This window comes from Manacus vitellinus, unplaced genomic scaffold (genome assembly GCF_001715985.3).
Source record: "Manacus vitellinus isolate BGI_N305 unplaced genomic scaffold, ASM171598v3 scaffold_8_pilon, whole genome shotgun sequence".
NCBI classification, from domain to species: Eukaryota; Metazoa; Chordata; class Aves; order Passeriformes; family Pipridae; genus Manacus; species Manacus vitellinus.
In genome coordinates, this window is record NW_021940864.1 from 10,151,071 (window position 1) to 10,175,569 (window position 24,499).

General features: G+C 44.7%; 1 protein-coding gene across 1 annotated transcript; it reads left to right on the forward strand.

The window, feature by feature from the left end:
- Positions 1–7,385: 7,385 nt before the first annotated feature.
- RD3 (retinal degeneration 3, GUCY2D regulator) lies at positions 7,386–23,685 on the forward strand. The gene is made up of 3 exons (XM_008932922.2): positions 7,386–7,615; positions 11,700–12,014; positions 19,591–23,685. Exons 1-3 carry the CDS (start codon positions 7,491–7,493, stop codon positions 19,886–19,888), a joined length of 738 nt encoding a protein of 245 aa, XP_008931170.2. The 5' UTR covers positions 7,386–7,490; the 3' UTR covers positions 19,889–23,685.
- The last annotated feature ends 814 nt before the right edge of the window (positions 23,686–24,499 follow it).

The following is a 24,499-nucleotide window of genomic DNA, read 5'->3' on the forward strand; positions in this document are numbered from 1 at the left end:
CTTTGTTAGTCCAGCTGTAATTTTTGATCTAATAATAAAATGAACTTTAAAAAACCCATCCTCATACATTTTAATTTCGACTGCACTGGGCATCTTTTAACCTGTAATTTCTTAACTGGCCTGTTTCGATTTATGTGTGTACTGTACAGACATACGTAGTCTGAAGCACCACTGTCCTCTGGCTGTGTGAGTACTGCATAAATACCAAGATATCAGAATTTGGGCCATAATTCATGAAAGCTTTTCAGTGGGGACATGATTGACTTTACACATGTGCTTACATTGCACGTGTCCTTGAGTGGTGCCAGCAGTCCATGTGCTCTCCTTACCCAAGGCTATAGGTCAGCAACCCTCTGGCGCAGCCTGGCTCTCCTTGAATTTGATGGGGGTTTGACCAATGACACTGGGGATTGTTCTGTGCATTTTTGTACTGCTGTAAGAGGCGGGATGAGAAGCTGTGGGCTCACGGAGGTCACTCTGGCCACATGTGGCTGAGACCATCTAGTCCAGCCCCCCTGGAACAAGCAGGGACATCGTCGGGTAGGTCAGGTTGCTCAGAGCACTGTTGAGTCTGACTTTGAATGTTTCCAGGGATGGGGCATTCACCACCTCGCTGGGAAATCTGTGCCAGTGTTTCACCATTCCCATTGTAAAAAACTTCTTCCTCTTCACCTTCTCCGTGCCCTTCCAGATCCCGTGCCGACCCCTCATCCTTCGTCCCTTCAAACCCAGTGAAACCCTTGTGGCTTTTGTGGCCGAAACCCCTTGGACAGCTTTATCTGTTACTGAAGGACGTGGCGAGAAACAAAGCAAATAGATCCAATTACCGCGCCGTTATTTATCGGTGCAAATTCAATCTACAGAGGTGAGTCCCTGCGAGGGGTCAAAGCCGACTCGGGGCCGGGGTCGGGGCTGGTGCTGGGGCCGGGCGGACGCCCCGTCGGAGCGCACCGCCCCTGGACCAAATCGGGTTATCGTAGTCGCTATGGGAACAGCGCCGCGGGCGGGGAGCGGGGCCGGCGGGGAGCGGAGGGAGAAGCCGGCGACGGCTCCGCTCAACTTGGGCGAAGCGGCGGCGTCGAGGCGGCGCTGCCCCGGCCGCTCCTGCCTGAGCGCCGGCGGCGGGACGGGAGCGGTGACGCGGTAAGGAGGAGGAGGAGGAGGGAGGAGGAGGAGGGGACACTGCCGGCGGCGGGCGGGGTGCCCGGCGGGACGGAGGTGGTGCCGAGCGGAGGTGACCGCTGTCTTTGCCGCGAAGAGTCCGCGGTTGGGGTGTCCCTGCTCCCGCCGTGCCGGCGGTGGGGTTTTGGCCGCCCAGCCCGAGGGGCTCCCGTGCTCGCCGCCCTCCGCCGAGGACAGCGCCGGGACAGCCCTGGGGCGCCGAGCCGGGGGGGCGACGGCCGGGGGGCGAAGGGAGCAAACGCCGCTTTACCGCATTCAGAAAGTCCCAGTGCTGTGAAGTACGTTCATTTCTTCAAAGTGCCGACTCAGCTGCAGGTTAGAAAACCCCACAAAGTTTTCATGTTTTGAAAGGACTTTTAAGCAGGTGCCGAAGTCTGGCTAAGCCGAGAGGTGCCAGCTCTTTGCCGGGTGACTGTGTCCGTGGAAGTGCTGGACCAAGCCCTAATCGCTCAAAAGCACTGCCGTAAGCCCAGCTGTTATCCCTCGTCACCAGGGCTAATCCATGCCCCACTGTGGGTTTAAGCTTGCTGTGCCAGTTTAGAGGGCTTGACTTCAAGCCACGTCCTCTTTCTGGTACCCTCTCCGCTCGCTCCGTGTCCGTCTGTCCGCACAAGCAGCGGGAGCGCTGGTGCCAAAGGTGAGGCGGGATGGGTGGGCAGGGAAGGGGGCCAGGGTGCTTGGACAGCTCTCCCAGGCTGGGCTCTGGCACGGCTGCCTGCATGGATAAGCACTGGGTAACTGGTTACGTAAAGAACAGGCAGTTGAGGAGGAAAGCATGGTTTGTGCTGCCTTATGCATATGACACTTTTAAAATCTTAGATTAGACACCTGCCCTACTAAGTATCTTCAGTGGGGAGGTCCAGTATTTGGGGTACCCAGCCAGGTAGCACTAACATCAATCAGATAGCTCTGGAGTTATGGCAGCGCAACTAAGAATAGACTACACTGTATATCTCTTAAAGCTAACACATTAATTAAAATCCGTCTCAAGACAGCACTGTTCACTGCTTATATGACAGCTCTCTCTATACCCACAGCTGGGACATACAGCTACTGCAGGGCAAAAAGCATGAGCTTTCCCAGAGCTACTCACAATGCTGTTAAGTGATCTCAACAAAGACAGGCTTAAGTTTTCAAACTGTAAATTTAGCTTTCTTCTTTAGTGTGCTAATTTTACAACGGTGAGTATTTTTAAGTAACTCCTGTCACAAGGATGAAGCTTTAACACTGGTCCTAGTATTCTCCAGTACAAAGAAAACTCTCACTAGAGGCTTAGTTCTGCAGTGAATCGAGCCAGAGCGAGACTTTGGGGGTCTTCAGTCAATTGTCTTCCTGATAGATACTGTAACTATGGTTCAGTACTGGACAGAAGTGTAAAGAAGTCTGTTAAAATGGATTCTCACCTTATGATGCAATGAGTTACTTCTGCTTTCACGGAAGAATTAGTCCTCAGTCTGATGCCTCACCCACCTGTTTTCACAGCACTTAGTCTGGTCTATGCCACAATATATGATTAAAAAAAAACTTCAGAGAACCTGATGAGAGGTGAAATATCATTTTGGATCTGAGTTTCAAACTCTTTCTGTAATTCTATAGATATAAGTATTTACAGTGGATGACAGCATTAGAAGCTCCAGTCTGTGACATTACTTGCTTTATTGCAGTAATACCTTTTCTTTTTGCGGTTTGAATAACTTTAATAACAGGAAGGCTATGGGTCTGTGTTACCTTCTGAACTGTCATTTACGTGGCTGAATGAATGGTGAAGAATACTTTAGGTTCCTCTGTCCTGACTGGAAACCTGGCTTTGTACTCTACAGAGATCAAAGCAAGATATAGAATTGAAGGTGTGTTTGATCCATCATGGCAAGACCTGAGCAATATATACGAGTTTTAATAACAAGTAAGGCAAACAGAGCAATTCAGTGTGTTTTAACTTCCTGGCTTCTGTAAGTGTAGAAAACAGTTTAGTGTAAGTTGTATATAACAGAGTGTTTTTATGGCTGCTACTAGAAACATTGTTTAAGGAATGAGTGGGAATTTGGCATGATAATAGTCCTGTTTCTCAATAAATAGAACTCATTTGCTCTGATAAGGAGACAAACTGTAAAATGCTGCTCTGCTTCATAAGTACATTTGAGTAGCACCCACCCTTTTGCTTCTGCAGCTAACACAAAGATTATCTTCTCTAGAGTCCCAGCCATCAGTAGAGCTCCAGGCTATTGCACCCTTCCTCACTCTTTCTTTAAGATCTGCAGCCTGGGTTTTCATCTGGAGTTAATCAACACAGCTTTCATTTATTTCAGTAGGGCAAATCTGTTTTCTATTAGTGCAGCTTTACTGTAGATCACAAAGCTGTACCAGTTGACCAGCTACCTTTTCTCATCATGTTTTGGCTAGGGATTGAAAAACACCTGAGCTTGGGGCGCAGTTCGTGCTGAATTCTTGTTCCTTTACCCCTCTTGCAAGCAAAATGCAGATGTAAAATGCATCAGGTAGACTTGTTTGCTAAAAGATTGAAGCTCTAAGAATGTATTACACACTACATAAATGCTGAGGAGTGAGAGAAGTTTCTGTCTTGCAGCACCTTGTGGTACTCTCTGACTGCCTGGTTTACCTCTCTGTCTGTCTGGTTTACCTAGTGGTGATTTTTACAGTCACTCACCTTCACTAAAGGCTTAAGCTACTTGTAACTCTGTGGCAATTACACCAGACACAGAGCCAGCCCGTTTCTATAGTGCTGACAATGCAAAGTCTGCTGGAGAAAAGTGCATGCAGGAACGAGAGTACACGCTGAAGGGCAGCGTGGTTCTCACATATTTCTGAGCGCACTTGTCCCTCGGAAGCAGACCCGGGCAGCAGCAGGAGCTGTCAGCCTGTGGCAGGCAGGTCAGACCATGAGCACTGCCCTGTTAGGGGCAGACAGGCATTACCTGGCATGCAAGGGCCTGCTGGCTGCCACAGTGCCCTGTCACAGCTGGCTCACTCTTGGATGCTGCTGTGAGGTGCTTTTTGCTAACCTTAAACACCTGCAGCCATGAAGACTTGTCAATAAATAATGCAGCATTTAAAGCCTTAGCTCGACCCCCGGCACTTCTCTTTTTCAAAACTCCTTGCTACTTGTAACAGGGTCATGTGCCTGGATACGTTTTAACCACTGGGATTTTTCAGGTTTTTTAGTCCAGAAATAGCTTGTGTCCATCACAACAGGGAACCAGTATGCTTATAAAGCAAAACACAGGTTCTCTGCTGTGGTCTATAAGCAGACTCCTGAGTGTCCTCAAAAGTTCTCTCTCTATTCTGCAGGTCAGAATGAGGAATGCTAGTGTGTTAATATAATTATATTTGCATTGCTTTTAAATTTCTTGATTGAAAAGCCCTACCTACTGCTTTTCCAGCATTAATTGCCTCGTAGCATCTCAGACTGAGGTTATAATAATTTCCACTGAGATTACAATTGCATGGTAAGTAGCTGTAAACACCTTAGACTTCTATGTCACTAAACAAGAAAGACAGAAGGATTCTGATAAGGTAAAAGTCTCTGTATGGAGAGGATAATGGTAAGTAACAGCAAAAAAAAAATCATAGAATCATAGAATATCCTGAGTTGGAAGGAACCCCCAAGGATCACTGAAGTCCAGCTCCTGGCCTCTGCACAGGACAGTCTCAAGAGTCACACCATGTGCCTGAGAGTATCATCCAAACGCTTCTCGAACTCCGTGAGGCTTGGTGCTGTGACCACTTCCCTGGGGAGCCTGTTCCAGTGCCCAACCATCCTCTGGGTGCAGAATGTTTTCCTAATATCTACACTAAACCTCTCCTGACACAACTTCAGGCCATTCCCTCCGGTCTTGTCACTTCCAGAGAGAAGAGATCAGTGTCTGTCCCTCCGCTGCCCCTTGTGAGGAAGGTGTAAACTGCTGTGAGGTCTCCCCTCAGTCTCCTCTTCTCCAGGCTGAACAAACCAGAAAGTGGTGGAGAAGAGAGAACAGGGATTCTTTCACAAAGCTATGGTGGACTATATAAATAAAATTGAGAAGGTGTTGGCAGCAGTTTCTTAATTAGAATTTGCTAAGATTCTTTGGAACAGAATTAAAATATCTTTGTCCCAAGAGAAACAGAATTTGAGATTCATCTTTGATGCTGTCACTACTTAATGCTACTTCCTGCAGGTATGGCCAGCAGCATAGCCATGACCACAATTTCTGCCTGAGCAGCTTGTTAAACATTGCATCAGTTAGCATGTACAGAATTCAGAGATGGGTGTAGCCAAATCAACTTTAGTATACCCATGAGTTGCAGTCCAGGGAGATATTAGATACCCTTCACTATCCAAAGGACACTGGACTTTCTTGGATAGAGTAATCCAAACCTTACTAAAGAAGTAAATAATTTAAAACAAAGTTTAATATGCTTCACAGTTTCACATCATCTCTTTTCACTTTGACTGCTTGTCTTTTAAAAAGTACAATTATGAGAAGAATTTGGGGATGGAGCTTGTCCCACTTATTTTAAAAATAATTTTCACTGTTTGTTACCCTCTGATCTGGCATGTATGGAAAAAGGCTAAGTGGGTATCTTGCATGAACAAATTCTGCTCTCTCTGACTGTAGTAGGAAGGAACTACCACCCACAAGAAGGGAGAGAAGGCATTTCCCAGCTCCTCAGCCCCTTTTGTTGGTATGCTTTTACTGGATGATAGTGGATTTCCCAGGAATCTATCTATAGCCAGCTGAGTGACAATCTTTCTATTGACATCCCTGGCCTTTGGATTAGATTTGAAGCCCCTTAAGACTTCTCCTCCTGCTCTGACACAACTACCACACCTCTAAGGCTCTCGAGAGTCACTGAGGATGGTCAGCAGTACTTCTGGACTGACAGATTGTGAAGGCAAAGACAAACCACAGGAGACTTGTCAAACCAAGGACATACCTTTATAGAGAGTCCAGCTGTATTCTCATTTTTTTTCCAGAAATGCACATTTCCCACCCTCTGCCTACATTTTTCTTGTCCTCAAGGGCGTTGCAATCTGGGAACTAGGAAAAGGATCAATGGAAAAGGAATTTTTTATTCTCAGAAGTTCATTTTCTATACACTAAACAGGCCCTGCTGATTGACTCATGTTTTACAGAAAGCAGCCCTGCTGTAACAAGTCTTAGCAAGTGGTGATCTGGCCCACAAGAGCCTGAAGGAGACTGATGTCTGTTGGGTTGTATGAACAGCCTCTAGCTGGCCAAAGAACAGCCAGAGAGAAGGTTAAGGAAACATACTCCCTTTGTTGGAAAAAGAGCTAGGAAAGGCTGAACTCCTGTTTTAGGAAGGTGAAAAAACAGATAAGGCATGTGAATGTTGATATTTCTGATGATTCTTCGGTGCATTCTCTGGAACAAGAAGAAATCACATGGGGAAATATGGGAGAAGGTAAAAAAGTGGAAGATAAGGTGAAATTGTACAGAACATGCCCTGAGAAAAGAATGGGAAAGCTGTAAAGTACATGAGGAGAAAAACGCAGGAATTGCTGACAGCGTAGAGAACAAAAAGGAGTTTTGAAGGAAGGCAAAGCTAACAGGAAACTTTTCCCTGAAAAAGTCTCAGAGGGACTTACTAACAATCATTAATATTTGAAGCAACCCTCCAGAGGGTGTGAGAGAAAGTAAGATATTCCAGACCTCAACATAGCCAAGGTAAATATGTGCTTAACTCGGTGAGGTGCTTGGTCAGACTTGCAATCAACAGTGTGAGGGGAAGGCTTGTCTTCTAGGCAAAGGTCTAGGGTCAATAAGACCAAAGTCTTGAAACCCAGATCTGTTTCTGGAGTGGAACACACATAAACCCCTTTGAAATTTTGTTTAAATAACACCAGAGGAATTTATCAACTGGATTGTGTCACCTCCCAGGATAGCCTCTTACAAGGAATCAGGAAATGGACTAATTGTACAACAAAAAGATGTGTATTCAGCTGGGACAATATCTCTTTTTAAAAATAATTTTAATGTGGTTGCTTGCAAAGTGTAAATTTGTCCTTTTCCCCATTAAGATGGTCAGGCTGTAACTTCTGCCTTCCTTTAGTTGTCCATATCCTGCTGACAGTCCTTCCAGTTTTTCCAAATAGGAAAGCCATTTTGAGTCAGTTAATGATTAGCCTGCCTGTAAACTTTAATTTAAAAACAGCAGCCACAATTAATGGAGCCCACAGTGTTTTCTGCAGGCTGCAAAGGGCAGTAGTGGGTAGAGTGGTGGCTTGTTGAGCCTGCTAAATAGAGATGGCCACTTGCCAGCTCTCAAAGAGAGGAGATGATGGATGAGAGATGGGGACGGAAACAATCTCATACAAACAAGACTCCCTTAGGAACAGCCAGCACAAGCTGCCAGTGTGCATGAAATGCTTGCAGGGGATTTTCCTTCATTTGAAAAGAGACCATTTCAGCTGCAGGTGAGTGCTTTCCTTCCTTTATATCTTCTCCTGTGGAAGCAGATTTTTTAATGTCAGACAAGTGGAAGTCCCATTCAGAGTCTGTGGCATTCATGTTCCCACACCAAAAGCAAATCTGCCTGTTACCTCTACTTTATGAAAGCTCTGTGACTGGGCAAGGCTCAGGTTCAGCAGGCCTTGCTCAGACAAGGTATGCAAAATATTTTTCTGTTTATCTTCTGCAGTACTAGTGCTAGGTGAAATGGTTCTCATGCAGAATGCCTTGCTTTGAGACAGACCTATGAGAAAAAAAACACATAAAGGCAGTAAGAACAGCCCAGAATCATGTGAAAGCCAGGGATGTCAAATTAGACCCCAAGTCTCCTTGCTCTCTTTCCCAGTCTGCCAAATAATTTCCCCTCTTGCTCCTCTTCTAATGAAACAGCTGGTGAGCTAGGAATAGCTGGAAAGGCATTCTTCAGCTTCACACTTGTACTGATTGCCCCCTAATGTCCCTGAAGTCAACAGAGTTAAATCAATGCGAGACCAGGTCATAGCCAGAAAAAACCCAAAGTAAGCTACTACTTTGCTGGTAAAATAGAGAAGGGCATGCTCACCTTCATCACATGAAGGCACAAATGGAAATAATAATGGTACTTTAATTGGTCAGGTGCCTGTAAAAGCTTACAAAATATTGCTGTTGTCACAGAAGCTGAAAAGGAACAGGAGACTTTAAATTATTTACAACAGCTTGTGGCCTGTTATGCTCCTCAACTTTGTTAGCAGGGCTCACCTATGAGATATATAAGGGGTGATGAGACCGAGGAAAAGGTCTTCAGTTTTAAAGATCTCCACCCTTTTTAATGCATAATGGTGAGTGGAGGCCACCATGCAGCAAGATCCAGGTACATGTTGGAATGGTGGGATCATGGAGTTGAAGCTGTCAGCACATCAGTTCCAACCTGAGTTCGTTCATGTGTCTTGGACAAGTAAGTCAGCGGCAGACAGCCAGAGCACTGTGTGGTGATTTGAGAGCTGTTAACTGGAGTCACCCTGGTGATAAAAACAAATGAAAGGACCTGCTGCTCCTCCTCCTCCAGAGCACAGAAATGAGACAGGAGCAGGATTACTTCCAGCAGCTGCTGACTGTGACTGCTGTCATAAGGATAATCATAGCTGATGCTCCACGGCAAAGCCAGTTACAGCGATCTCTCATGTATAAGCGCTGCAAAGTAGCAAAGGTGTTAATGTTTACACAGTCTCAGGAGGGCACCTGCAGCCTTACACACCAAGGTAGCTACATCTGTGACCTGTTGAAGTTTTCAGCCCTTTCATGTCTTTCTTCTGAAGAAACTGGTATTGCTTGCTGGGAAAAGTAGGATATAGGATTAGGGAAACTAGTCCTTTGGTGCAGTTTGGCAAACTTCCTGATTCTGGAAAAGCCTAAGCGTTAGACCCTGAAATAATTTCAGACTTGGGCATTGTACAGACTATCCAGGTTTTTGGAGCATTTTTCTTTAATGATGTGATGTATTTATATGGTATGAACATTTTTGAAAGAGAACAAGGCTACATTACGACAAGTGATAAAGGCATGAAAGCAACTTTTCCTCACATTGAGGGCAGAACCCTACTGATCATTTCTCATCCAAGGAGTCTGGGAGCTCGTGGCTCTCAGCTCTAGTGGGAGTATCGTGTAGTTATGAACTTCTGGTGATTTGCATTGTCACTAAAGGCCCTAGACCCCAGTGTGAAAACTTAAATCAAAAGCATATTTTTCTCCATTTTATGTCTGCCTTTACGTGTGTGTCTCAATAATGAGGATTTGCTCAGGCCCTGCAGAATCAGACTCTTTAATCCGTTGCCCTCATGTTAACTTTTGACGCCATGCCCTGATTGGGCTGCTGCCAGGAGTAGCCTTTCTGTAATCCCAGCTGCAATCATTGTTTGTGCCACCCCTTCTCCCTAGGGGCGAATGGAAGGGAGCAACAAGGCACGTAAGCTCACTGTGTGAAGAAACAGATGCTGTTTTGCTCCTGTTCAGGTCCCTAGTGCCTGCTTTGGATTCCATTGTGTTTAAATACAAGTACAATAGGTAATAACTTTGTTCCATCCATTGTCCTCCTGAAGGGACAACATGAAGGGACTGGCTGGGTGGGGAGTTAATTCCATCTTTTTCTGAGCTGATTGATGCAATTTGATCTAAGTGCTGGGTAATGCCCCAGAGGTAGAAACCTCTTACTTAGAATTAATAACAGTTTAAACCTTGGTATTGCTTGTACTTCCATCTCAGACCAGCCTCAGTTCCCTTGGCACTGATGGTAGTGCTGAAGGAATGCTCTTGCAGTAAAGCTGATAGTTGGACTTCAGTCTATAGAAGGTGGTGTAGCCTCCCCTGCATTCAACAACATATTTGCTAAATAATGGTTAAAGCCCTTTCTGGCCTTGTAGCTAATGCTCCTGTGGGTACTACCCAATATGGGTGAGCTCTGCTGCTTATGTTACAGCAGCAAACCTACCCAGGTGTGTTTGGTGGGAGTGGCAAGGTTCTGGGGCGGGGGGGGCTACAGCAACAGCTTCTGTGAGAAGCTTCTTCTGTGTCCAACAAAGCCAAAGCCAGGCTCCAAGGTGCACCCACCACTAGCCAAGGCTGAGCCCATCAGTCCAGGTGGGAGCACCTCTGGGATAACAGATTTAAGAAGCAGAGGAGAAAAAAAGAGCAATAGCAGCTAGGAGACAAGAGTAAGAATATGGGAATGCAACAGCTCTGCAGACCCCAAGGTCAGCACAGAAGGATGTGGAGGAGGTGCTCCAGGCACCAGAGAAGGGGAAGGCCATGGTGAGGCAGCTGTGCCCCTCCAGAGCATGGAGGTCCATGGTGGAGCTGATATCCACCTGCAGCCCCTGGGGGACCACACACCAGAGCAGGGGGATGCCCAAAGGAGGCTGTGACCCTGTGAGAAGCCCATGCTGGAGCAGGCTTCTGGCAGGACCTGTGGCCTCATGGAGAGAGGAGCCCCCACTGGAGCAGGTTTGATAGAGGACTGTTGACTGGGGGGTCAACCATGCTGGAGCAGTCAGTTCCTAAAGGACTGCACCCTGTGGAAGGGACACACACTGGAGCAGTTCATGAAGAATTGTAGCCTGTGGGGAGGACTCACATTGGAGAAATTCATGGAGAACTCTCTTTCATGGGAGGAAACCCATGCTGGAGCAGGGGAAGCATGTGAGGAGCCACCCCCTGAGGAGGAAGGAGCTGCAGAAACAACACATGGCGAACTGACAGCAACCCCCACTCCCCATTCCCCTATGCTGCTGGATGGGGGGAGGTAGAGACTTCATGAGTAAAGTAGAGCCCAAGAATAAGAAAGGGGTGGGAGGAAGGTATTTTAAGGTTTCATTTTATTTCTCATTATCTTACTGTGATTTGATTTGTAATAAACTAATTTACCCAAGCTGAGTCTGTTTTGCACATGACAGTAATTGCTGAGTGATCTCTCCCTGTCCTTTTCTCAGCTCACAAGCCTGTCTCCCCTGTCTAGCTGAGGAGTGATCAAACAGCTTTGGTGGGGTCTTGGTGGACACTGGGGTCAACCCACCATACGGGTCACCCATCCTGCCTCCTCCCTAAGGATCTCCTGGCTAGAATGTATCTCCCAGCAATGCTTTGGCTCCATGCATTGATTTTTCACATGTAGGGTTGCTGCAAGCTTGTGCCCTCCCATAAGGGTACAGACAGGCAAGCCCTAGCCCCAGCTCTTGTCTGTGGGCAGGAGAAGGCTTTCCCAGCCTAGCCTGGAGGGAGCAAAGTATCCTTGTAACCTGACTTAAGGTGTAAGAACCATGACTCATTTTAATTACACGGTGAGTGGAAGTTAAGGGGATGGTGCCTCTTCACCCTTTGTCTCACCCTCTGCACAAGTTGGCTGCTGTGGGTGAGATTTCTCAAGGTGCCCAGCACCAATTATTTCCAAGTGGCTAATCCAGTAGCAATTTTAGGCGAACAACAGACTGGGGGGTATGTGGGGCAGCATGTTCTCGGCTGAGGTTGTTGACGATGGCACTGTTCTTTTTCTCTCCTTCCCTACCCTCAACCCACTCCCAGTGAAGACACACAGAGCACTATGTCATTGGCATCCTGGTTCAGGTGGAATGAGCCCCCAAGCCGCATTTCCCAGAGGAACCCCACAGAAATGGTGGTTGAAACGCTGATGATGGAGCTGAGCTGGCAGATCAAGCAGGCAGAGAAGCAGCAGCGAGAGCGGGAGAATGAATATCGCAAGATCAAGACTGGGGTGGACTACGGCTGGCTGGTCAGCTATCCAAAGCACAACTATGATATCAGCCCAGGAGAGCGGCTGCAGCTGGAGGATATGTGTGCCAAAATACATCCTTCCTACTGTGGGCCTGTCATAGTCAGGTACAGTAAAAGATGTGATGATACAGACCTTTCCTTTCCCCTTTTCCTCCAGATGATATGCAAAGAGGGAATGAGAGTTGCCAGGACCAACAGAACCAAAACTTGGCATCCTGTATGATAAGTTCTGTTGGGACAGTGTCTTTGTGGAAGAAGGGAAATCTAATGTTTTAAGTCAGTTTAACACGACGTTATTTCCTCCAAGTTACTAAATGCCATCTCCCCCTGAGAGTGGCTTGAGTACTTTATGCTCCTGAACAGTCAGAGCAGCTTTATCTTGTCTGATGAAAAGTCACCATTTCAGTATTGTGATGGCTTTTGCTTCAGACTTTAGAATCTTGGAGAAATTGAGGTTGAGAAAGACCTCTGGAGGTACGTACTTTGACCTCCTACTCAGAGTAGGGCCAACTTCAAAGTTAGATCAGGTTGCTCAGGGCCTTGTCCTGTCCACTGTTGAATATACCCAAGGGTGAAGATTCCACAGTCTCTGAATAACTCCTTTGGTGTTTATCCACTCTCACTGGAGCCTTCATTCCTTGATTTAGGCTGTCCAGCAGGTCTATTGAGGCACTTGTCCTCAGTGTCCAAACTAGCCAAAAGGTGCTATTATTTTTTTTCAGCCTGTGAGCCAGGTATTCCCAGAGAAAGGAGGGACTTGTGTCTCCCTCCTCTGCCCCCTCCACACCCTTGACATGGAGTGGGATGCAGGTGGGGCATGAGGTTGGATTGAACAGCTAAGTGGTGCTTCTGACTTCTGCAGTGTGGATGTGAACAGGACTTGCTGTTGAGCCTTTCAAGTGCTAGACATAGGATTGCTGCTTGCCAGCTGAGTGACCTTTCATGGAAATGCCTTTAGAAACTCACCTAATTCTGCCTTAGCATCCAAACTGGAAGGGAGGGGTGTGGCTCTTTTTCTTTTGAGGTGGCTGTTGTAAGTTAAACCCTTACTTGCATTTAGCACAGTGCAAGTGACAAATAGTGACTCTGAAGCCCACCTTAGCCAAAGCAAAGCTGTGAAATGGGCCTTTATAATCAAATTCCCCTGTTCCAACATGTTCTTCAGTTGGGATTAGAAGACAGTCTTTGCAGGCCATATACAAGGGGGGTCTCAGCACTCTGCAGTCCCTCACTGCATATGCTGACACCTGTTTTCCTTTGAAAAAATGAATCTACAATGCTTGAACTACAACTGTAAAAGCACTGGAGTAGCCAGGAAAGGATGCCAAAGCTACCTCTCTAGCCCTGGGGCTGAACCTTAGAAGCAAGCCGGTGCAGGCCTTTGTTGAAAAGAGGGCCATGGTGTCAGAATCAGAGATCGCTCAGTGGCCAAGTTCTCTCCACTAAAAGTTTGCTGGGCAGCACCTCCCTTGTATTTGTATAACTCCAAGCTATGCTGTAAACAAGCCACTCCAAATCCCTTGGGGTTCAGTTATTTTCACCATCCCAAGGGTCACTGAGCGGGGCCTGTCTGGCAAACAGGTTATTTCCATGAGAGCAAGCTTCAGCTGCTGGAGCTGGGAGGCCCCAAGGTTCATCATCTCCTTCGGAAAAGTATTAAGCTGAGCCACATACAACTTGCTCTGCTATTTTTTAATTCTTAATTTTTATTTTAACTGAAACAGATCATGCAAGATGTGTGATTTCAGTGCAGCTTGTAGTGTTGTTCACTGTTCAGGATTCAGCATACTGCTGGCAGTAGATAAACATACTCAGCAATGCTGGTGGGCTCTATGTGGGCATGATTGAAAAAGGCTAAAACCATCCTCTTAAAATTCTTACAAATTGCTATTGTAGGCTCTCATAAGTTGTATTGCAGCATGATTCAAGAAGTGGCATGTTTTTGTTCCATACTACAGAGTTTGCATGGTTCGCAGAGCCACATAACAAAATGAGGCTTCCATTACTTTGGTTGGTTCAATTCCACAACTGAGAAGGGAAAAATCATAGCCACAAAAACGGTGGAACTGGATTGGGTCAAAGGTCTGAATGGTCTGATGTGCAGACTGTGTGTGAGAGTGGCCAGTAGCATCAGTGTAAGGAAAATAGTAAAGAACAAGGCAAGCAAATCCAACGGTACAGGCAATTACGATACCTTATATACAGCATCCAACTAACTGTGCCTTGTAACTGGGAGACTTTTGGAGCCAGAAGTGGACTTTTGGTCCATAATTGGCTGATGTGACTTTTTCTTTCAGTAGTTTGTTTAGGCTGTGGGGGCTCTTCTCTTTTTGAACACAAGTAAACTTTTAGCATTTGTGGCACCCTGTGGAAGAGTTCCACTCCTGAACTACAATTCTGCTGTAAAAAACTGTGTTTTGCTTGTCTTTAACTCATATGTCCTAGTTTTATTCAATAATCCTTTCATCTTGTGTTGGAAATGTAAACAGTTGATCCCTCGTCTTTTATAACCTTCTAACCGAGAGCTCTGTGATTCCAAGAAATCCTCATTGCTGACATGGAAACAAAGAAAAAGAATGGGGCTTGCTATGTTAGGAGCTGAAAATGTACAGGAGAAAGAAGGAGCATGCAATTTAATTGAAAGACAGACAAAATTGGACAAATGCTCTTCTCAGAAAGTGAGAAGCTAGAGATTTTAGTAACTTCCCTAAAATTCCACAAGATGAGTATAATAGCAATTCAACTGAAACCTTTACATTTCCAGTGAAGTAGTTTAATAACAAGATCATTGCACCACTGATGTTTCCTCTTGAATACTCTATGACTTCGTAATATGCAGCAACTTCTAGAAAAATCTTCCACAAAAAAACCCCATCTATGAGCTTGCACTTGGAAATTGAAATGCAGAGTGTGTACCCTACTGAAGTCCTTGGTTCTGACTGAAATAGTAAGCTTGATCCTTTCCCTTCCCTTTTAGGCATTTGAAGAGCTGAAGTCCTTTTTGATGTACTTGGCAAACATGCAATACTTAAATAACACAAGTAGCAGGCAACTTGCAAGACTGCAGTTTGTTTTGTTTGTGTCATGCAAGGTCTCCTTTGTGAGACTGAGCTCAGAGTCAAAGCTAGAACAAAAAATTTTTGTATGGGTTGTCAGAGATGTCACTTCATTCTCCAAAGGTCTAAATGATATCCAAATTGTCCTCTTCTGTGGCTACAGTCTCATCTACTGAGAGGTAAAATTTCTATAAATGTGTTTCTTTAAATGTGGAAGAGGCTGGAAAGGAGCCCTTCACAAATGAAAGGGTTTTTTTCACATCCAGTTTGCTAATTTTGTATTTCAGGTCAATAGAAACCTCTGAGTCTGTTGGAATTCTGGAAGGATTCAAATACACTGCAAATACCATCAGACATCTGGAGACTCTGATTCACATCATGCAAATAAAGCTATTGCATTCAGGAGTAACTTAGCTTTAGGTTACTGGGTTGGAGATCACTGACTATTTAAAATTAAATCCTGGAGCCATTTGAAGGAAATGACAGTGAGGCCTTTGGCACCTGACTGCCATGGTTAAACTGAACAAGTAGACTAGTAGGTAACAAGTAGGTTACCAATACAAAACTCTAGATTTTTGCCATCTTAACTCAGAGCTTTAGCCCTAATCAGAGTTAGTGAAGGTCTCTTTAATTTCTTTTGGTTTCAGAAAAAGTGAAACAGTGGGTTTTTGTTCTTCTCTGCCCAGAGGGAAACAAAAAACCCCCACTAATATTGAAAAGTAAACCTGCATTTTGGTGACCCAGGTTGTTATTAATACCACAGGCTAAGGACTGTAATTTTCTAAGGTTTGTGTATAGCTGAAGCGGCTTTCCTAGTATGCTTGAAGACAAATGACTAAAATCAAAAATGGATTTATTTACAATTATGAGCTTAAGTTTGAGGTGATGTGATATAAGTGTTGCAATTAGTGTGAATGCCATAATTCTTTAGGAGTCAAGGAGCCTTCTCTAGCAAAGCTGTTCACAGTGTTACACTATAACCAGAATTCCTGTTCAAAATTCAGGAGTCAGCAGCTAATTATTAGCACTAAGCACCCCACATTTTCTTTGAATTACTAAATCCACTTAGAGGTCCCAATTCAGCCAGGCACTCAGGAATATACTGAACTATAAGCATATTGTTTAAGTCCATGGACTGCCATTGGATTTAACAGGTCTTTAAAGTTCAGGCTGTACTTAGGGAACCCTCCGTACTGGGGACCTACAGAATAACATAGGCAGGTGACAGCGCTTTAAAAAAGCAGTGCCAGTACGAGCCAAGTGCAGCCAGATTCTTAAAATCTTTAAGAGACAGAAGGGTCACAATTTGAAAAACAAATTTGTTTCAATTGTGATTAAAACGCTGCCTGGACTGGGGAATGTGCTCATCCCTATGTATGCCTATAGATCTGCCCCAGGCTTCCGTGCTGGTTCAAGGTGAGTTTTGTTGACAGTCATGTCTGCGTGACTTGCATAATGTCTTACAGGCCACCAGCAGTCTCACAGCTTGTGTCACAAGATAGATAGATAGGTAATGCTTTTATGATGAATAAGGAAACCCTGTTGAGGCATTTCTAGATATGGTCGTGCAGTTGCCTAGTTTGAAACTGTTCCATGCAAAAGCATAAGGGTGTTAACCTGTGCTAGAAGATAAGTGAGCCTTGTGCAATTTTGTGTGCTAAATTCCACTGAGCAGCTTTGAGTGGAGTTTGTTTGCCAAGGTGAAAGCCCATATCCCTTGATTCCAGTGGTTTTGCTGTGTTTATACATTGGGTGTTCTGTGCAGAGAGCAGATTGATGGATCATCCAGCACACCAGCTGGCTTTCATTGATAAGTGGGTAAGATGGCTTTGGTTATGTGTAGGTGTCTGCAGCAAACATCATCTGTCCTCTGATACACAGACTGGTTTAGCTACACCTCAGCCCTGATAGCCTGTCCATCTTTTCCGCTGAGAAACATCTGTGCTGTGCACACCTTTTGGACTTCCTACACAGGCTGCCCCTTACACAAACGTGCCAGTACTGAAGTTAGGTGAGCATTAATAAAAGGATAAAGTAGTTCATCTTATTAGGGGACAGAAAAGGCTCCCCTTTCCCTTCTCCATCAGAATGTGAGTGGCTTTTCATTGGGTGACTAGCAGACAACCTTTCGGATTGCTTTCTCTTTGTTTCTTACACCTGCTTAAATCCATATGAAGTAGTTTTGATGTTGGTCCTAATAAGTCAGAGGTAAATCTTAACAGTAGAGTTCACAAAACTTACTGTCCTAGCTAAGAAGAGTGCAAACAGGCAGATAGCTGTGAAGGTGGAAAGTTACTCTGATTCTAGAAAACTATTTCAGCTAAATTGGTTGGGAGTGTTATTAGCAACACAAGGCATAAGCATCAGAGCTCTGTGCTATCAACCCACCCATTTCCTCTCTTGTTCCCAGAGCCAGTCACTGGTCCAGTAATAGCCTGACACATGCTGCTACCTGCTCTGGAGCCACAGTCCAGCAGTATGACACACAACCTCTAAAACCAGAGGCAGTGATGGGGCCTTTTGGGTGCACAATTGTCAATAGAAAAAAGGAGAATGTACTGATATATACAGACATAAAATATGACAGCACCTCTCTTTAAAATACACATGGAGATAAAATGATGGACTGACTTATTTAGTTCACCTCTGCAATAAAAATCCTTTGAAGGTGCTTTCCCTGGTATAATAATAATAATGTTGTGAAGACTTGGGCTTCCATGCACTTATCTGTCTATACTTCAAATAGGATAAAAGGAAAAATATATTTATTGTGAAAACTGCATTTTAGGCTCTTTGATAACACAACTGAAGTGCCTCCTCAAAAGGCAGAGAGGATGTTTGCAATGTGCAGCAAATCCCTGTTACCACTGTTGTGTGCTTACCCTCAGCAAGACCTAGTCTCTTGCTTTTACAGGCTGTTTGGCATCACTGTGTAAGTACTTATGTACCACTATGAACTACAGTGCCTCAGAGGCTTTTTGCACCCAATTGTTCAAAGTTTAAAAGGTTTTGGTGAGGGGAGGGAGACTAAGAATTCATCCAAAGCAACTGAAATAGCTTAATGCTGGAAGGGGCTGGTGACTTCTGCTGACACCGAGTTCCCTCAGGAAGCAATACTGACTGGTGTCTCCACAGCTGGACATGTAGCTGCCAGTACCTGCTGGGAGAGAAAGGCACTGAACTATTTGGGATACAGCATGATGTCAAGATATATGTCCAATAACAGGCCTCAGCAGTAAGAGTCAAAATACATAAATGCACAAAAAGTCTTTTTGGTTTCTCTCTGGCTTTCTTTCTGTCCTTATTATCTTGGGTACCCTTTGGCACACCATTAAGTAGTGCAATGCTCTATGTGCTAAACTCCCTTTTACATTCCTAGGCCTTACCAAAAAACCAAGAGTCAATATCTTCTTCTACCTGCTTCTGATGTATTAGGCTTATTTAAATACAGCCCTACTGTTTTCCATCCTTGTTAAGTTCTGTTGCAGAAAAATATCAGAATGCTTACCGACCTTATACACTTTAGCTTCCATGAAGTACAAATACCTGCATTCTAATGAAGTAATAGTTCAGCTCTCTGTCTGCTTGTAGGTGTAATTTTTATAGTAAGAAGTGAATATTTATTAGAAGAGTACCCATATTACCCTCTGTCATAAATACATACTGTTGCAGAACAATTAGCATATCTACATGACTGCTGTGTGAGCCTAGGGAGTGGATCCCTCACTCTCCAGGCTGGGGACCAAGTCACCCAACGAAGTGTCAGCAATGGCATGCTCTCTTCACTGCCTGGCCAGTGGCCCACTCAGTGGCTTCATGAAAACTATCCTGCTCTGCATCTCATCTTCCTCACCTGCAAAATAAACAGTGGTGATTCTTTTCACTTCCTTGCTATTAAGCTAGCTTAGTAAATCTCAAAAAAGGCGCTGAAGTAATTCACAGTTATCTAATTAGATACAACATCATGCTGATAATGAACTGAGCCAGTTCATTATCTTACAGAAATCCATTGGAAGATGAAATACCACTTCACTGAAAGTTAGATATTGAAAGACTACCAAACAAAGAAGAGTTTTACTGGATTTTTGTTTGTCTAATGGCCATTGGTAATGGTATGGGGAAGAAGCACTGGAAAAAGGGGAAGTCTAGTGGGCCTTTCCTTGGTCTACTCTCAGCTTCTGGTAAGCTGCAGTTAAGGGACTACTCAAGCAAGGATTTACATTTGGACAATCATATTTAATCAGTGCTGATGGGGACATTTTCCATAAACTTGTCTAATAATTTTGTTTCTTAGCTATTGATAGCACTGAGTTCTGGTTTAATAGGTATTATGTGAAAGAGCACTTCCTTCTGTTTCAAACTTGCCTTCTAGCTTTGTTTGGTTCTCCCAACTATCTTTTGTGCTTATAAGAAACAGTGATTCATTGCTTCCTTACATTCCATGGCTTGCTTGTGATTTCAGAGACCTTGAGCATATCTTCATGGCCCCTCCCTGTTGTTGTTCCCTTCAGTCCAGAAAGTCCCATTTAGCAGGAAAGTGCGAGTTCCAAGCCTAGCACAGGGATTTGGCAGCAATCCGTAAATTGATGTTTTTAATCAAAGCTGTGCCTTGACTGTGCTTTCAGATTCCGGCAAGTTGTTGCTGAATATGAACCAGAAGCACAGGAAGTATCCCGGCTCTTCCGGTCTGTCCTGCAGGAAGCTGCTGAGAAGATCAAAGAGGAGGAAGAAGCCAAGAAGCTTGCCAGGCAATGGAACACAAAGAACAGAACCAGCCTCTCCTTAGCAACATTTAAATCTCGGTCCAGGATTTCCCCGTTCATCAGTGATATCAAGACCATCTCCGAGGATGTGGAACGGGGCACCCAGCCCACCAGAAGGGTTTGGAGCATGCCAGAATTTCGGCACACCAAGGATTTCTGACTCTATACTGAATAAGGTTTTTAGACAGCAATCTTCCAAAATCCCACCTACCCCTTTTTTAGCTCTACTGTTCCTTCTTTGTTCCAGCTCTCTCTTCCTGCCTATCTCTGTCTTGGAAGCTGTGTCCATAGTAACTGCAGCTGATGCCTGCAGCGGATGATACAATTTATTACCAAACATGGTAGCCTTTCCTTTAATTTAGTAGCTATTCAGTAACCTTAAGGGCAAGGCTCACTTACTATCTCATTTTTATTACTGCTCTTTTGTGGAAAATGAATTAGTTTTGCTATGTCTGTCTTTTCCCTTTCCCCTCCAGCCTGGATGTAGTTATCTATAAAAACTTTTGGCTCGAGCCACTGAGAGCTGCTGCCTGGACCAATCTTGCTGAAAGCAAGACAGCCACTTAAATGAGTGAGGCTTGCAGGATCAGGCTTGTGAGGTAAAGCTAGTATCTGATTTGGAACTGAACTTCCTTTTCCAACTAATAGCCTTCCTCAGTGCTACAACAAACTTCACAGGTAACCTCAGCACTGCTCTTGATCCACTTTTTGCTGACAGTTCACAATCCAACCCGAGTAGAAAGAGACCCAAGCTTTTTGAGATTAAAGACCAATATTATTCCACAACAACCAGTTTATGCATGTTCAGGTTTCTTCGGTATTTTCTCTTTTGTGCAGGCAGAACCCCATGAACCTTGCACCTGCAGAGTAGACAGAAATTGAACCACCTGCTATGTAGATATACAGGTGGATACCTCGGAGCTGTGTCAAATGCTGTTGTGGGTCCTCAGAGTTCTGTTGCTAAGGTCAGTGCTCCACCCCACACACCAGTAATAAATCAGTAGGTTGAAATTAATGTTTATGGCCAAGCCTGAAAGAGTACTGAAGGAGAGTATTCCTGTACAGAGAAGGATGAAGGGACTCAGCATTCATTCCCAGGGCTCTTTGTACAGTAGCAACAGGTGAGATCATTTGAACAGCTTGCTGCTGTGAGTGTCTGCAGGGCTCTGGCAGATGAACGTTCTGCTGAGAGCTTGAAGAACCAGGAAAATGCCATTAAGGAAAAGCTGCTAGGGCCCTAAGTCAGCATCTGTAGGAAGAGTTCTCACCAGCAAAGGAAACAGGACAGCATACTGTGAAAGTCATGGGTCCTGAAGAGAACCCAAGGGCTAGGATGCTTTGTGGTGACCAATGGAAGATGGGGAAGTAAGAGAGGGATTTGCCTGTATGACTGGCTTTTGGGGAATCATCCCAGTGGGGTACAGCCTCCTGGAGGACCCTGTAGCTTTGTTGTTCTTTTGTCTGTTTCCAGCTCTTTTCCCTGGGGATCTTTGCAACAGCATGTGGGTTCTATGGCCAAGAGAAAACCCTTTGAAGCTGTGCCAACTCTGGGAAGAATTCCAGTGCATGAGATCTATCCTAGAGTAGAAATGTGTGGTTTCTTCCAGAGATGGGGGAAGGCAGAATAAAACAAAGATCAAGATCAAACCCTTAAGAGCTCTCTAAGACTGTGAGATTCTGGCTCTTCCTCTCTCCCCTCTGGGCTATGTAAGATTGAAGACAAGGCTTTCTTACTAGCACCAGGCTGTAGTTTCTTGTCCCTTGGTAAACACTGCTGCCAGCAACCCTCCTAGAGACAGATAGCAGAAGCTCACCTTGGGGCTTCCAAATACAGCATCCACTTTGGGACAAGCTATTTCAACTCTAGGTCAGTGAGGGAGAGTTTAAAGCCTTCCGACAATCAGCTTAGTGTTTTTCAGCCATATGTCCTTGTGAAGTAATGTGATTGTGTATATGAAGTAAAAACAAAGGCTTGAGATACTTAGCATAGCCTTAGCTGTCTAGAAGATGTAGGATCTCTAGCAAGGGATCACCACAATTTTCAGAAAAATTCTTGTTTGGAAAAAAGTCAGCCATTTTTTTTTTTATATATTTGCAAGCCACCGTATGCTACTGAAGGCCGAGATGAGTTCATGAATTTCCTGCTACAGCGCTGCAGTCATTTTATTTGCACTTATGTTCTATTTGACACTTTCAGTATTGACTGTATTGATGTGATGTTTGATGGACTGCTGGGAGACATGGGACATTTTGACACACTGACATAAAGCTCTTTGTTACGCTACAGTGTCAACAGTGTGCTCACTCTTTCTTAAGGAAAATCAGGAGTAACTAACTTCCCTACACCAATGTACAAAGACAAGGAATCACCCGAAGGGTGTTCACACTATCACAGCAGCCTGTGATCACGCTGTGCCCTTCATTAACAACTTCCAGCTAGCAGACACCATTCTCCTGCAAGAGCCAGCCAAGGGAGACAAATCTGATCTTTCGTGAAAACCCTGCATGTTACGGAGGCCAGACTGTGGCAGTGCTTGTGACAGCGGTTTTGTTTCAACTTACCCAGCATTTCTAATTCCACAACAAAATGTAATCCAAACTTTTAAACAGTATCATTCTCCCTGTACTGTTTCTGCAGGTTACACTGTGTGATCTGATGGCAAAGGGATATTCGGATACCAAGCTATGAGAGTTCTAATCTCACTCTATGTTATGTAGTACTCTTAAAGGGACAGAAGTACTACCACGTTCACCTGTGGCCAGCTGTTTGGAGACTGACTGTGACCTTCTGCACTGTGTGTGCAGCAGCAGGTACTGAAGCAGAGCTGGAGAAGTGGTTTGGATGCACGACTGTTGCACTCTGCTTGTGGTGCTCCTTTTCCTTAGGAATGCTGGAGACCGAACCATAAAAGAGCCTTCGGTCACAGCATGTAGCAACAACTACCCACTCATGTTTGCCTTGTCCTAATTCCATATTTCTGTGTGGCTAAATTAGCATCTCAGTTCAAATCAGGAGCACGAAACTCCTAACTGTCCCCACCTACTGTGCTATGGTCCATGGCACTGGGCACACACAGTGGGCAAACAAGATTGCTTTTGGCTGAAGCTAACCCAAATGATCCAGGTGGCTCACAGCTCCATAAAGCTGCACTAATGGTGGTCTGAAATAAACCCTCACAAAACTTATGTAGAGTGAACATCAGGTCATCACTGATAACTGTCTGACTCTACAGCTCTGCTCCTCCTGGGCTGCACAACCTACTAGTGTAGAAAAACGAAACAAAACATTTTTACACAGCCCTAATGGGACCCTCTGATCTGTTCTTAGCACCTCCCTAGAGCTAGTCCAGCGTCTTAATTCTTTAAGAAGAATAAAAAGTGAACTAGCAGCACATCATCATTAACGTACAAAAGTGAACTGAACAAGAATCATTCTAAATCCTCAAAGATTCTCTCGGAACTGAGCAAGGATTTTGGTATCAGCTCAGAGCATTGCTGTTGGCCCACTGCTGATAGCATTGTGCTGCCCAAAGGACACTGTCACACCCAGCAAAAAGCAGTCCTAGACTTGCTACACATTCTAATAAGTAACAGCAGCAGCTCAGTTGCACTGCTGGGCTTCCAAGGGCTAACACTTCTCAGAGGCACTACTCACCTGAGGGAGGCTGGGCAGCCCTGCTTCTGGGGCTTCTACAGATGGGCCTTGTCTGGAGGCTGTGGCAGCCAGCAGAGGTGTGCAGTGCAGGAGGTGAGTCTCCTCACCCATGTCGGCACATAGTTCAGGCAGCTGTCACGCCACAGGGAACTGGAGTAAGCTCTGCGGGAAATACCTGTCTGCTGACATTGCACTGTTTATATATTTCATCATGGAACCTTGGAGAATAAAAGCAAAGCTGTGGAATATAAACCAACTGATTTGTACTTGTTGTCTTTAATTAAAGATCTCCTGAAATATAACCTGTTTGCATCTAGCCAAACGCAACAGCTGCTCCTCTGCCCTACTCTAATGTGTGCGTATCAAAGGAGGAAGGCAAGAATGGTAAAGGTACTTGATCTAAGCAAAAAAACCCATCCTCTCTCTACAGGCTACAAATACAACTGCCCATCTTCCATCTTGCTACCTCTACAAACAGATCTCAAGATACAAGGTTTTAAATAACCAAGATTAAGCAATTGCAAAGGTCTGAAATTCTCTGAAGCTACATGATTTACAGATACAAGCTTGAAATCATCAACGTGCTTCCAAGCACGTCTTACATTAACCAATATTACCACACAATGAGAAGATATAAGTGACAAAATGGATGTTTTGTCACCAGGTATTTTTGAGTCACTCCATTGATTCCATATCTGATCCTGGGTACTAGAACACCTTAATATCATCAGATGGTCCCAGATGACTCAAGACTCCCTCTGCTAAGCATCATACATGCAAAGTATGCATGTATCCCCTTTAACAAAGGGGAACATTTTTTTTCCCCACACGAAGTATTACTGAAGCATGGATTGCATTGCTTGGCACACTCTGGTGATCAGACAGATGAGTGGTTCCAAAAGGGGACTGTGTGAGTACAGAGGGTTAGTAAACCACAGTGGTTTAGATGCAGCCTATAGCACAGGGCTTAAGCTACTCCTTGACAGAAGCTGTGGACAAGCAAATCTGTGTTGTTGCTTACACTACTTCCCCCAAACATTGCTATAGGCCTCTCTCAGAAGGAAAACTACAGACAGGTTGACTGGATGGTCATTCTGATATTCCTGTGTTCTGCTA

Bases quoted from the DNA above. Each gene is read 5' to 3' on its own strand.
- RD3 (XM_008932922.2), top strand. From the start codon at position 7,491: ATGGGGACGGAAACAATCTCATACAAACAAGACTCCCTTAGGAACAGC. The intron at 7,616-11,699 runs GTGAGTGCTTTC...ACCCACTCCCAG, and splicing joins AGAGACCATTTCAGCTGCAG to TGAAGACACACAGAGCACTA. The intron at 12,015-19,590 runs GTACAGTAAAAG...CTGTGCTTTCAG, and splicing joins TGTGGGCCTGTCATAGTCAG to ATTCCGGCAAGTTGTTGCTG.